Raw genomic sequence first — 14,480 nt, forward strand, 5'->3', positions numbered from 1 at the left:
ACTCCAGAGAAAAAATAATTTAAAAATCAGCACATAAAAGTATGCATAAAGATCATTCCAAACAGAAAACCCCAGCTGATGACAGCCTCACTGACCCACAATGTTGGAATCGACACAAGAACAGCAGGAAGAAAAGACCCTCATATTGTCGAAGAATGTTGAATCCTTCAAGTTGGATGTTACCTCTCAACCCTTAGAGAAACGGACAAACTAGCTTAAGATCTAGTTGGAACATTGTGCTCATCCCCCAAAAGTTGGTGTTTATGAACTATCATAAATGAAGATGCTTCCTTGATCAACCAGAGCACATTGTACATTTCCTTTGCATTTTAGATGAGGTTTTGCCAGGTACTCTGCATCCCATTGATATTGTGCACATAGATTATAATCTATAATAAATAAATATTTGCCTAATGAAAGTTTCAGTGTACCTATGTGGGTTTTTCCCCCAGGGAACAGAATAGCCAGATGTATTTTATAGATGTTTTGTTTTTTTATTTGAAGACTGGATTATTCTTAACAAGATGTTATTGAAAACCATTGTTTTTATGTGCCTTCAAGTCATTTTCACTTTATGGCTAAGGGGAGCCTATCATGGGGTTTTCTTGGCAATATTTGTTCAGAGGAAGTTTGCCATTGCCTTCTCCTGAGGCTGAGAGCATGTGACTTGCCCAAGGTGGCCCAGTGGGTTTCATGGCCAAGCTGGGAATTGAACCCTGGTCTCCAAAGTTGTAGTCCAACACTCAAACCACTACACCACACTGGCTCTCAGATACACCCTCCTATTGTATATGCAAGATTCCAGCAATGTCAGCTAATATTAATCAGCAGGCAAAGTCACATGACATTGGTAATATTTTGGATTGAAGACAGTCACATGATTCTTTGCCTTTAGATATTCTCCTCTTGAAACCCACCAGATAGTTTTGTGTAGAGAAGACCTTTTTCCTAACAGAGGAATTTGCCCTTCTCCCTTTCAGGCTTTACCAAGTTATTGTAACCCGCCATGAATCCCTTCACGGGAAAAATGCAGGGTATAAATCCTTGAAATAAATACATTAAAAAGTAAAAGCACAATTGGAGATTCTGGGAAGGGTAGATCTTGTGTGCAATTGCTCAAAGGAAAAACAGTCTCATGTTAATAGAAAGCCAGAAAAGAAGAGTCCTAGGCTGACGTACAAGGAACCAGCAATGGTACTGTGGCATGCATTAAAGAAGACGATAGTTTAAATTGATGGTTTGCAATTAAAAATTAATAAATCTGAGCTGGAAAAAAAAATCAAAACTCTAAATAGTCCAAATTGGCAATCTGTGAGATATTTAGATGGTAGGAAGCTTGGTTGTTCTATTCCAGTTAGTGTTGCTTTGTATCCTCCGGCAGATAGCATCATCCCGGTAAAAGCAAATGTTAGTGTATCAAATCCAGACAAGGATAAATTGAGCTGTTTAGATATGAAGGAGAGTCCTCCTCATAAGGACCCTGAAAGGCAGGATAACGTGGGATGAAATGACGATGGGAATTCATTGGGAGGACTTGGCATTTGCTAGTTGATCCACAGCCACACATTATTCGTTGTTACTGTGTGCCTTGGTTATATAGAAATAAATCTTAATAATAATAATGTAATTATGTAGTACATTTACAGCGTTATATAAATAAATCTTAATAACAATAACAATAATATATAAATAAATAAATCTTAATAATAATAATGTATGTAATGTAATTATGTAGTAAATTTACAGCGCTATATAAATAAAGCTTAATAATAATAATAATAATAATAATAATGTAATTGTGTAGTATTTAAATTCAATTGTATATTACTTGAATGAAAATGTATACATTTGTAGAAAAAATAAAGTTTATAAATAAATAAATAAATAAATAAATAAATAAATAAATAATAGTGGGTGCTTTTTTAATTTGAGGTATTTCCACATTCACCCTTTTAATCCCAAGGAATGTGGAAGAAGGGGCACTGTATATGTGTGTGTGTACTCAGAAAGGAGCCCTTGGGGACTACACTTCCCGTGATGCCTCGCGTTCCGCCATTTTGTCTCCCCCCGGAGGTAGCGTTGCGGCACTGCGCATGCGCTTGCTTCAGACGCGGCGCTGACGGGAGAAGCGAAGGGTCGGCGCCTGACGAGGGAAGGTAGGTGGCGGCTTGGAGTTTCCCAGGGCAGCGGTGCCCGTGATACTACGCTGAGGGGAGGCGGGAAGCGGGACGTGGCGGCCTCGGAGGACGCGTTCAGACGTGACGGAGCGGGTCCTGACTCGTGTTTGTGTGCCTAGAAGGGCTGAGGGCCATACAGGGCACCGTCACAAGACTACGGGTGGGGAAAAGGGACATGAAAGGGAAGGTTTTGTTTTCCCGTCTCTCGCATCCCAGCAAAGTGATGGGCGAAGGAAAGGCACCTTCGGGGGAAATGGAGGACTTCTCCTGGGAAAGGAGGGCAAAGTCTGTTCTAAGATAAAAGCTAAAAACGCCCATAGAAATGTTGAATTCCTTCCTTTTAGACATGCTCCAAATGGAGGGCATTGTGGGAATTCCTTCTGGAGAGAAGGGAGAAATGGAGGACACGTCCTGGAAAAGGAGGACAGCTGGTCACCCTGCGGGCAGCTCCAACTTTCTCCCCTCTGAAATTAAGATTAGGTGGTCAGGAAGGAGAAGATGCCTCTCCATGAGTCTCTCAGAGGGAAAAGCAACACTGGAGGAGGAAGAGGAAGAGGATGAGAGTATACTCCTCATCTCAGTCTACTGACAGCTGTCTGAAGGCATCATCATCATCATCATCGAAGGCATTGGGGCAATGCCATGAGCCAGGAGTCAGGCAGGACAGGCACATCTGAACCAAGGAGTCCCTTGTCGTAAGAATTCAAAGACCTAGCCATCTTAGTCTGGGAAACCATTTTGCAAAGGGATCTTGAAGCACCTTTGAGATTGACAGAAGGAAAGAAGTTGGTAGTGTGACTTGAGCCTCCTTCCTCAGATGTGTGTTAATCTAGATGAAAATCAGGATGCAAAAGGATCTTTTGGAGCCTTTGAGACTAACTGAAAGAAAGAAGCTGAGAGAATGAGCTTTTGTGGGCTTGAGCCTACTTTCAAGGTGCGTGTTGATCTAAAAAATCAGTATGCAAAGGGATCATACATGCTGCGCATGCATCTGAGGAACTAGGTTCAGTTCTGTGAAAGCTCCTGCTCCCAGCTTCTTTCCCACAGTCTCAAAGGTGCCTCAAGACCCCTGGTCCTAAGGTTCATGGGGCTTATAATACATTTTTGCAAGGGTCAGCCCAGATGCCAGGAAGTTGTGAGCTGGCTTTTGTTGTCATGCCTTCAAGTCATTTCCTACTTGTGGTGACCCTAAGGCAAACCTGTTACGGGGTTTTCTTGGCAACTTTCTTCAGAAAAGGAGATTTACCTTTGCTGTCCTCTGAGGTTGTGAGAGTGTGACTTGCCCAAGTTTCCACCTCAACATTAGGAAGAACTTCCTGACAGTAAGATCTGTTTGATCTGGAACACACTCCCTTGGAGAGAGGTATTGAAACAGAGACTGGATGGCCATCTGTCAAGGCTGCTTTGATTCTGTATTCCTGCATGGCAGGGGTTAGGACTGGATAGCCCTTAAGGTCTCTTCCAGCTCTATGATTCTGTTATTTTACTTCTACCTGATCACAGGCTGAGAAGGTCAGTGCTGGGTTTTACCTGTGCCTTCATGTTTTTGTGCCTTCGAGTCATTTCTGATTTTTAGTGATCCTAAGATGAACCTATCATGTTCTTTTCTTGGTACGTTTGTTCAGAACAGGGTTTGCCTTTGCCATCCACTGGAGGCTGAGAGAGTGTGACTTGCCCAAGGTTACCCAGCTGCATTACATAGCTGAGTGGGGATTCAAACCCTGGTCTCCAGAGCCATAGTCCAACACTCAAATCACACTGACTCCAGCTTACCTATTCTCCAAAGCTCTTCTGTCCTCTTAAAGGGAAGAGAGGAAAAGCTTCAAAGTGCAGTCTCTAAAATGGAGTGCAAGATGTCAATACCAGAAAAGATTCTAGAGCACTCAAAAAGGAATGCTGTGATTACTAAAAGTCATCATGCCAGATTAATTTTCTTTCTTTTTTATATATAAAATTACCAGTTTGGTAGATGAAAGGAAGGCTGTGGATGTAGCATATCTTGATTTCAGTAAGGCCTTTGACAAGGTCTCCCATGATATCCTTGCAAAAAAAGCTAGTAAAATGTGGGGTTGACAATGTGACTGTTAGGTGAATTTGTAATTGGTTGACTGACTGAACTCAAAGGGTCTTCAACAATGGCTCTTCCTCATCCTGGAGAGAAGTGACTAGTGGGGTGCCACAGGGTTCTGCCCTGGGCCCAGTGCTAATTCAGCATCTTTATTTATGACTTGGTTGATGGAATAGAGGGCATGCTTATCAAATTTGCAGATGAAACTAAATTAGGAGGGGTAGCCAATATCACAGAGGACAGGATCAGAATTCAAAATGACTGTAACAGATTAGAAAGCTGGATCAGAACTAATAAAATGAATTTCAACAGGAAGAAATGTAGGATGCTACACTTGAGCAGTAAAAATGAAATGTACAGATATAGGATGGTTAACATCTGGTTTGACAGCAGTACAGTCCTCCCTCTGTTTTCACGAGAGATCCGTTCCCAACACACACACACACACAAATGGAAAACAGCACATATTGAAGCCCTATTGCAGGGGTAGGCAACCTTTTTGAGCCAGGGGCCGGGTTGCTGTCCCTGAGACAACTGGGGGGGCCGAAGCCAAAAAATAAATAATTAAATAATTTTTTAAAAAAATTAAATAAATAAATAAACCGGGACAAATGTAGGGCAACATTTTCAAATGGTGGACACTTTTTTTTAAAAAGTGGAGGACACACAAAAAAATTTGCTGATTTTTAAAAAATGTTAATATAAATGCATGTTTCTGAGGCGTCTATAGACAATTGCCTCCCTTGCCCCTGCGCGCGAGAGGCCAAAGGCCCCGGCACCAATCAGCGGCAGGACCGGGCTGGGGCCGGTCCCAAGGCCTCGCCGGGCCGCATCCGGCCCATGGGCCGCAGGTTGCCTACCCCTGCCCTATTGGCTTGAATGGAAGCGTGCCTCCATGGGGGTGTACAGGCGCACTCTACATATGTGCACTCCATTTTAAACCCCTCTGTTCGCCTCCCGCAGATAATCAAGGGACATGGATCCAAAGTCCCCAAGAATGGAGGGAGGACTGTACATGCAAAAGGGGTCTAGGAGTCTTAGTGGACCCCAAGCTGAACAAAAGTCAACAATGTGATGTGGCAACTAAGAAAGGCAGTGCAATTTTAGGATGCATCAGTAGGAATATAGTGTTTAGATCAGGGGTCGGCAACCTACGGCCCACTGTAATCAGTCTTTTTATATATCTAATGCAAAGTTTTATTTTTTTCTCTGATGAATCACAGGTCCACCCTGCAATTGTCTGACTCACTTTTTGAAATAATTCTTGATTGGATTTAATTGGTTTGGCTCAGTGCCTTTTTCTTGCATGCACTTTTTTTTTTGTTTTGACAATTTGGTGTGTGTCCCAGACTTTTCTTCCAAAAATTTCCCCTCCAACGTATAATAATGCAACTTCTACCCTCTTTGCGATTATTAATTGTAAGTGACCATTCACTTCGTACTTTCAGCTCTAGAGGGCAACTTACTTATGTATACCTAGAATGAAGTTTCATTGCTGGTCTGCTAGCACTACCTATCAAAATACAATTTGGAGCATTTCCATTTCTTCTTCCATAACTAATTCATTGTGTAAGAAGATAATGCAGAAGTAATGTTGGAAAAACATGAGATTACAGTAAAGGAGGACATCAGAATCCTAATAAAATTCTTTGAATCTGACAAGGTCCCCCATGATATCAGATTGCATGATAAAATCCAAACCTGAGTTCAACTAAGTTTTCAAAATTAATTTTATACAATTGTATAATAATAGACTTATCTTTTACTCTGGGTGGCTGCCTTAAAGTAAGTTGAGTGTTACTATATTCAGTACATTTACTTAAATCTGGTAAGCTCCAGGGAGACTTATTTCAGAGTAAAGGTACATATATTTGAGCTGAATATGTTTATTTCTTCTTTTAAGAGCCATATTCTTTACTTCTTAGTAGCAAAGATTGCCAGAAAGAGAGAAATCAAATGTGTGTTTTTGAAGAAATGTATATAGAAGAGAGAGAAAAAAACACCAGAGGAGGGAAAACCAATAAGGAAAATGTACTATAATAAATTAGGAGTCATCCAAGGCTTCCACAAATTTCTCTCAGGTTAAGTGAAGAAGTACTTTTTCTGTGATGTGTGTTTGATATTTCGTTAATTGTTGTCAACGGACCTGGAGTTGACTTCAACTCATGATGACCCTGTGAACGAGACAGTTCCAAGAACCCCTCAAGCTCTCTGTTCAGGTCCTGTAGGCCCTGGCCTGTGACCTCCCTGATCAAGTCTAACCATCTGGCGCATAGTCTTCCTCCCTTTCTACTGCCTTCCACCATTCCTAGCATAATTGTCATTTGTAATGATGCGTTTTTCCTCATGATGTGGCCAAAGTACAACAGCCTTAGTTTAGTTATCTTGGCTTCCAGGGAGAGTTAAGGTTTGATCTGTTCTAGAACCCATTGGTATGTCTTCTTGGCTTGTCCATGGTATTCTCAGTACTTTTCTCCAGCACCACATCTCAAATTGATTTTCTTCCTATCAACTTTTTTTACTGTCACCCTCTCACATCCTTACATGTTGATGGGCAATACAGTGGCTTGGGTGATCCTCACATTAGTGTTCAGAGTTAGTCTTTACACTTTATGATCTTGTCCAGTTTCTTCATAACTTTCCTTTGCAGTCCTAGTCTTCTTCTGATTTCTTGACTGCAGTCTCTGTTCTGATCAATATTTGAACCAAGGTATGGGAACTCATTAACTATTTCAGTTTTCTCGTTGTCTAGGATGGATTCTTGATATTTCTTACCAATGAAGAAAGATAAGTAAATGTCAACTGCTCCAATTTTTTTTAGATTTCAGAATTTTCTATCTTCTTTAACTATCTAGTCATTTGTTCTGTGACAGTTGTGATGATTGAACGAATATAAAAGCTATAGTTTTGCCCTGAAGAAAACAAGTGTCTTTTGGCAAAGTAATGAAATAGGTACCACACCTCTTTCAAAATCAAGGGGCGCTTTGTACTTCAGAAGGCAATAGAGGTCTTGCTTATGTTATCCTCATACAGCCTTGCGAAATCCTTGCCTGAGCATTCTGTGTTGGTGCTAAAGAGTTTGATTTAGAGTTTTAGCTGACAGAGCCTTAAAAGTGTCTTAAGTTTTGAGACACTCTGTCTTTAAGACATTCTGTCTTAAAACTTCATTTGTCATATAGAAACTGGAAATACTTTCCAAGTTCTGTCCTGCTGCAGAATTAGAAAATTAATTAGAAGATGTATCTGTGGTTGGACAATGACATAGTCTGCTATACAGTAGGCTAGTTCCAAAACTGGCATGACTTTCTTTTCATTAAGGAGATCATAACAGAAAGGTGTAAATTAGAAAAAAATACAGATTATCTCTGGCTTTACTTGGCAAACGAAGATTCAGGAAGGACTCATCCCGTGCTTTCTACAAGCGCGTTGATCACTAAAAAGGCCAATCCGAGATAAACAAGTCCAGCTACAGAAGGCATAGCAGAAAGTCTCCTTGGGTGATGTTTCCGGGTTGTGATTCTTTCTGTGTTGTCGTTTCTCTTCGAGACTCGTTCGGTGTGAGCTTTCAAAAAAAGCTGCAGCATTGTGGATAGGCCAGGGCAGACCATTGCTGGTGATCGATTTAGCTGAGCCTGAGATGTTGTTTCAGGGAGTCTTTGTATCTCTTCTTTGGGGCACCCCTCTTACACTGACCTGTGACGAGTTTACCATAGAATACTATTTTTGGGAGGCGATGTTCCTTCATCCTAGAAACGTGTCCTGCCCAGCGCAGCTGCGTCTTCAATAGCATGGCCTCAATGCTGGTGATCCCTGCTTGCTCAAGGACAGCAACATTTGTCACATAGTCAGTCCAGTGTATATTTGTTTAGCAATTTAAGATGAACAACTTTCTGGGTTGTTTTAATGCCAGCATATTGCATCAGAACTAGGAAGGTTACAAGGACCTTTCCACTGTGTAACCTCAACAAGAAGAGAAGCTAGGGGTTCAAATTTCAGCTCAGCCACTGGGTCACTGAATGCCCTTAAGCATCAGCCATCAACTGCACTCCTCAAAAATAAATGTAAGGTCTTAGATCTAATAGAACATTCCTGACCCTTAGCATAGCTAGTTGTAACAAGTGAAAATTATTTGTAAAGAAAGTACAACCTTGAATATTCTAAGAAACATTCTCCTTACCAGCCTATAACAAAATACAAGCTTCACAGTCCTCTTCCTATAGTTATTTAAGAAGACCCTCTGTTTAATTTGGTAATATTCCTAATTTGAGGATAACTGTAAAATTAAATCATAAGACAAAATCAGTTCAGACACTTTGATAAGTTTCTTTTTGAGTATCTGTACAAGAACAATTCTTTGTTGTGTCATTTTTACAAAGACTCCAATTTTTTTTATAACCAAGCCAGGATGAATGTACTCTTGATTCTTATCTTTGCCCCACTAATCTGTTAGTGGTGGTACCATTGATTCTTTAATTGTGTAGATAACTTTAGTTAATCATTATTTTATTATTTTCTGGGTAGTGTGGCATCTATTTAAAATATAAAATACTACAGTAATGTGATAAAACAATGACTAAAGAAATACAATATGAAATCAAGACACAATGAGCAGCAGAGAATATAACAATTCAGCATATAAACCATTGTTAAACCAACAAAGCTGAAGACATTCCTGACAGAAGGGATAAATCTTAGCATAAGGTGTGGCCTTAACATTTCCTTTAATTGCACAGCCCTATCTTTTGTAACATGAAACTTTTACAAACTCCATGTTTCATATTAAAGTATTTATATTGTTTGCATGGGCCTAGCTGACTCCAGGAAATGCCTAAAGGACTGAGGATTTCAACATGCCTCTCTCAGTCAGGTGCTTCACTGTGTTAAGTAGGTGTTTTAATAAAATCATCTCAAAGTATTTATTTTAATATTTTAAAAATAAAAATAAACTCAGTCAGCGATAAAACTTGCATCAACAAAGTTACTATTCCGTGGTTCCTCTCAGAGCATAATGTAAACATATCATATTTGTTATCTCCCCACCCCACCCCTGGACAAAGAGAAAGGTCTGGGCAGAGAGAAAAACTCCAATGATGGTAGAGGGGGAAAGCAGATGTTCTGTTTGCCTTTCAGGATTGCCTTGGTGAGTAGAGGCGACAGTGTACAGCATCTCTGAAGCTAGTGTGGTGTATGTCGTTTCCCTGCCATAGCTTTGGGAAATGTGCTTCCTCTGCTTTTGGATCTCAGCTGTTTGAAGAAATTATGAGTTGCTTTGGGGATCTTGTTCACTTGAATGAGCTGTTACAGTGTGTGAGGGCACAGAAATAAATAAGAAGATTTTGCCATAAATCCTGTTGAGAGTCAGTGTGGCATAGTGGTTTGAGTGTTGGACTATGACTCTGGAGACCCGGGTTTGATTTCCAGCTTGGCCATGAAACCTACCGCATGACCTTGAGCGATTCACATGCTCTTAGCCTCAGGGGTAGGCAACGGCAAACCTCCTCTGAACAACTTTTGCCAAGAAAACCCCATGATAGGTTCACCTTAGGGTAGCTATTAGTCAGAAATGACTGGAAGACACAACTAATGTCCCAAGTAGAGTAGGCCTGTGGAGACAGTTTTTAAATGGTGAGTCAACACTTAAACTTCTCAAAAAATCCTGTAGTCATGGAGCTGCTTTATTTTATTTTTTTTTGGGGGGGGGGGGGCGAGGAATGTCCAGATTTTCTTCACCAGTTCTCCATAATGTCAAGCAGACATAACACACTTATTTCCATAACTGAGAAAAGGAAATAAGACAATCAATTTTAATGATCTGATAATGTAATGAGTTTTTAGAGATGAGTTTGAGACAGTCCAAATACCTTGTGTGAAATGTTTTATTCATTATGCTAAAAGAAAGGCCTTCACATCTCTACATTCAGCAATTTTACGAAGTGGACTAATGTTTACATTTTCAGGAAACTGAGTGGAAATACCACAAATTTTGTTTACTTCTGTTTGCAGATCTAAAAGGCTGGAAAAATATTTTTTGTAGACTTCAGAAAATCACTGCATTCCTTTTATCAAGATAAGCAGAACTCTGAGTACCAGAGAAAAGCTTGGCTCAAAAAGGAATTTAGTATAAGATATGATATTGTGTTAAAATATTAGATATCTCTCTGGGTTAGAGTTCTAGTTCCATCTGGTCACCAGATGTGATTCATTCCACCTTTCTGTGCCGCTTTCGTCTAGCAGTCCCATATTTGTGTGCATCTCTTCTTTTCTTTGTCAGGTGTTAAAAGCAGTTGCCAGGGAATGTTCCATAGCAACCAAAGACAGGAAAAACCTGCCCACCTAGCTCAGTTTATCTAATATTCAGCTATTTATGAATATGTTTAGTGAGCTGTATGGGAGCATATATGAGGAATCTGGCCTGGTTATCAGGCAGTACATTTGTCTTTTTGTTGTTAACCATCCTTGACCCATAGCAACCCATGGCTTGTAGGAGTCTAACTTTTGTACTCAGTTGTATGTCTTTGCATTTTAGGATCTAGTTCTTTCAGAGTTTCCCTCCCCATTCTTAGCCTTCTTATGGTTTCTTGACAGCAGTTCCCACTCTGATCAATGTTTGATTCCAAGTATGCAAACTCTTTTACTATTTCTATTTCCTCGTTGTGTAGGCTGAATTTGCGTAAATTCTCTATGGTCATTATTTTTGTATTCTTTATGTTCAACAATAAGCCTGCCTTTCCACTTTTTTCATTGATCTTCCTTAGTAGTTGCTCTAGGTCTGTGATGTTTTCTGCTAGTAGTATTGTGTCATCTGCATACCTTAAGCGTGTTTCTATTCCTTCCTCCTGTTCTCACTCCTTCTTCTTTTTTGTCCACTCCTGCTTTTCATATAATATGTTCTGCATACAGGTTGAGCAGATAAGGTGAAAGGATGCAGCCTTGATGGACCCCTTTGCCAACTGGGAACCTTTCTGTTTTTCTTTGTTCTGTTCTGACAGTAGCCTCTTGTCCCAAGTACAGGTTTCTCATCAGGACTATCAGATGTATTGGCTCCCATGTCTTTAAGGATGTTCCATAACCTTTTATGATCTATGCCTGTGGTGGCGAATCTATGGCACGCCTGCCAGAGATGGCACATGAAACCATTCTAGAGGTCATGTGGAGGACAGGGAAGAGGAGGAACAGGTACACATCTATTCCTCCTCTTCCTAGCCAGACCGTCAGCTGTCTCTGGAAAGGCAGTTGAAGGCCTAGGAGGGTGGGGGGAACAGGAGGAGGAACAGACCTTCAGCTGGCTCCAGAGAGACGGGGAAGGAGGAACAGGTGCACATTTATGTTTAACTTCTGTGGAAATGCAATTTGTGATTGTAATGTTTTGCCACAACTCAAGGGAAAAATTGTAGATGAGCAGTTTGCACAAAAGGAAGAGTGTAACAATTTGGTTGCGAAGCTTCAACTTCTTCCTGCTGGGCTGGCCGACTGATCCATTAGAACAGTTTTTCAGATTGGGAAACAACAAATTTGTCACTGTTCATCTTGTGAAGGCCTGTTTATCTTGGTTTTTGCAGTAATCCCCACCTAAGAGCCTGAGTCACAAAACCCAGCAATGTCTACTGTTACCCCAGAAGGGCAGCAGGCAGTGAAACACTAAAGGCTACTCTATCAGGTTTGTATTCATATCTCATAACATATACTTACTAGCAGCTGCCAAGGGAAATGAGTTGGAAATCCTATGTTTCATTTCTACAGATACAGTGTTGTTGATCTCTCCAGGTGAAAAATATTCTTTGACTAAAACAAGGAAATGTACCAATCACAGTGACTGCCATTGTCAGAACAAGGGGCTACCCAAACACAATTATACCCTGTTCACAAGCTACTTTCATCAGTGTTTTAACTATAGTCCAGTGTAGAAATGCACACTCTGGCGGGATACATACCGCCATATAGTACGTATTGTATACGTACTAGGGTTAGGAAGGGGCGGTGCTTCCGCACCCCCCTAACCCTAGTACGTATACAATACGTACAAGATGGCGGCGCCCCTTCCACATGGGCGCCGCCATCTTTACGTACTGGACGCATAGCGTCCAGACGTGTCGCGGCGCCTATGACGTCGCGAGTTCGCGCCAGGCGCCTCGCGACGTCATAGAGGCGCCGCAAGAAGAAGCTCCGAAATGGAGCTTCTTTTTTGCTCCGCGCGGGAGCCGCGCGGTTTGACTGCTGCAGCTCCCGCGCGGAGCAAACGGCGGCGGCGGGGAAGCGCCGCAAAGTGGCGGTTTGTATCCCGCCTCTGACTAGAATGCTGTTAATAGAATACAGCCTATAAAATGTAAAATATAGCTCTAAATAAAGTTATTACATTTTATATATTAGCTGTACCAATTACTGTACTTAAATTGCTATAGATCTACTGATTTGCCAAGAAATTATTGAGAATGGGTAGGCCTTTACTTAGACGGTTTTGAGAACCACTGTTTTCAGTTGGGTTGAAATTTGAGGGGAAAGACTGGGGGAGATGTGTGTGTGAGTATGTGCACACATGTGCTGGTATTTGAACTGTGTGGTAACACAGTGCTGAAGAACAACCTAGTGAATTATAACTAGAAGGAAAATTGAACCAAACAGCTTGTCAGCATAACATCAGCAGAAATACACATGTTAATGATCTAGTCAATTTGTATGTGTCAAGAGACTCCAGATGCTACCTTGCAGAGATACTAATGGAAGGGACTGTAAAAGCAAAGGGTGTTTGCTTATAAATATGTATGACAATTTTATCAAATGGTCATTGACAAAACTGTGACTGAATCAATGAGCCAGGGTCTAATGTTGACACTACTGCCAGTCTCCCTAGACTTCCATGAATCAGTACATCATAAGGACTTGATCACCTTTCTCCTGAAAGCTGTTCACATTGTATTTGTCAGTCACAGGAAATTGCAGTTACATGTCACAAAGCAAGCTAGTTGTAAAGATATAACAAATTTCCTTCAATGAATGTTTGCTGCACAAAAAGCAGAGTTCTAAGCAGTACTGTATATTGAAAAAACTATCTGTTGATGGTTGCCTGGTTTCTAGTTACAATGTACATGAACAGGAAGTGTCAATCCCTAAGACCTTTGATAAGTGTCTTGCACTACGATAAATAAAAATCATAGTTGAGACCATTGATTATTTGTATGTGTTCATTACTTTATCAGTCATCATGGAGGCTGTGCAATTCTGGACTTACTATATACTCTTCCTATTGACTATTATTTTTATGCTGGAAAAGAACATTTTTTAAAAAATCTATTGATTAGTTAACTGAACCCAATTTATAATAGGCCAATAAGCTATTTAAAAAATAATAATAGTTAATCTGACCAAAGCCAAAATCTTGCCGAGGGCTAGTCTTGCATGAAAAATACATGAGTAGATATCTATTAAGGGCACTCTGTCTAAAGCACATTTTGTGTCCTTTCATATTACCATGGTTTACCATATATTATTCACAGAAGATATATTGGAACATACAGATATATATGATATGGAGGTAGAGAATTAATTGAACTGCAGTAGTGGAAATGCAAACTAACTGGGATCAGCTATTTGTATGCTGTATAATTGAATGGTCTCACAATTAATTTTATTCTTTCTGTATATGTATTATGCCTGGATCTTACTTGTACAGGCAAGTGACCCACTGGAAACCACATTCCTTTGCTGCCATGTCAGGTAAGCCTTTTTTGAAAAGTAACTGATAATTCTGTTTTACTAATCATACCAGTTTTGTTAGCATGCCTTAAATTAGCTGTGTGGATTTATACCACACTTTTCTAATTAGAATAAATTAATTACTTTGTGTGTTCAATGAGAAATTTTCATTTTAACTTCCTCTACTATCTCAATCAGGCTGCTTATCAGATTCGATTTTCCTAGTGTCAGTCAAACTAGAACCACTGAAACAACATAGTTTATGTAACTATTAACATCATTCAATAGTTGATCCAGTGGTTCTTCTCTAGTTGGGACCTTGCCTAGAATCCCAGGTGTTGTTGTTTTGTGTGTGTGTGTTTATTACTGTCACCATCATCATCATCATCTTCATTTTTACTTATACTCCACCTTTCCCCCAAAATCAGCCTGGACGCTGTTCTCTCATTCTCAAGCATAGAACTCACAAAGAATCTGTCTTATTTACTTACAGAGAATTCATAAATTAATAGATTAAATTCAGACTTTGTGTAAGTGGAAGGCTT

The 14,480-nt window shown here is 40.3% G+C and overlaps 1 protein-coding gene across 4 annotated transcripts in view; it reads left to right on the forward strand.

The window, feature by feature from the left end:
- Nucleotides 1-2,107: 2,107 nt before the first annotated feature.
- Nucleotides 2,108-14,480, forward strand: part of SGSM3 (small G protein signaling modulator 3) — a 40,309-nt gene continuing 27,936 nt past the window's right edge. Inside the window, exons 1-4 of one of the 4 annotated variants that reach the window (XM_089523682.1) lie at nt 2,171-2,337; nt 11,257-11,421; nt 11,805-11,902; nt 13,913-13,956. In XM_089523682.1, coding sequence (XP_089379808.1) covers nt 13,950-13,956 — 7 coding nt within the window. In that variant the 5' untranslated portion in view covers nt 2,171-2,337; nt 11,257-11,421; nt 11,805-11,902; nt 13,913-13,949. The other 3 variants (XM_089523681.1, XM_089523683.1, XM_089523684.1) reach the window with 3 other exon arrangements.

This window comes from Sceloporus occidentalis, unplaced genomic scaffold (assembly GCF_023333645.1).
Source record: "Sceloporus occidentalis isolate IW3139 unplaced genomic scaffold, rSceOcc1.0.p SCAF_5, whole genome shotgun sequence".
In the NCBI taxonomy this organism is placed as follows: domain Eukaryota; kingdom Metazoa; phylum Chordata; class Lepidosauria; order Squamata; family Phrynosomatidae; genus Sceloporus; species Sceloporus occidentalis.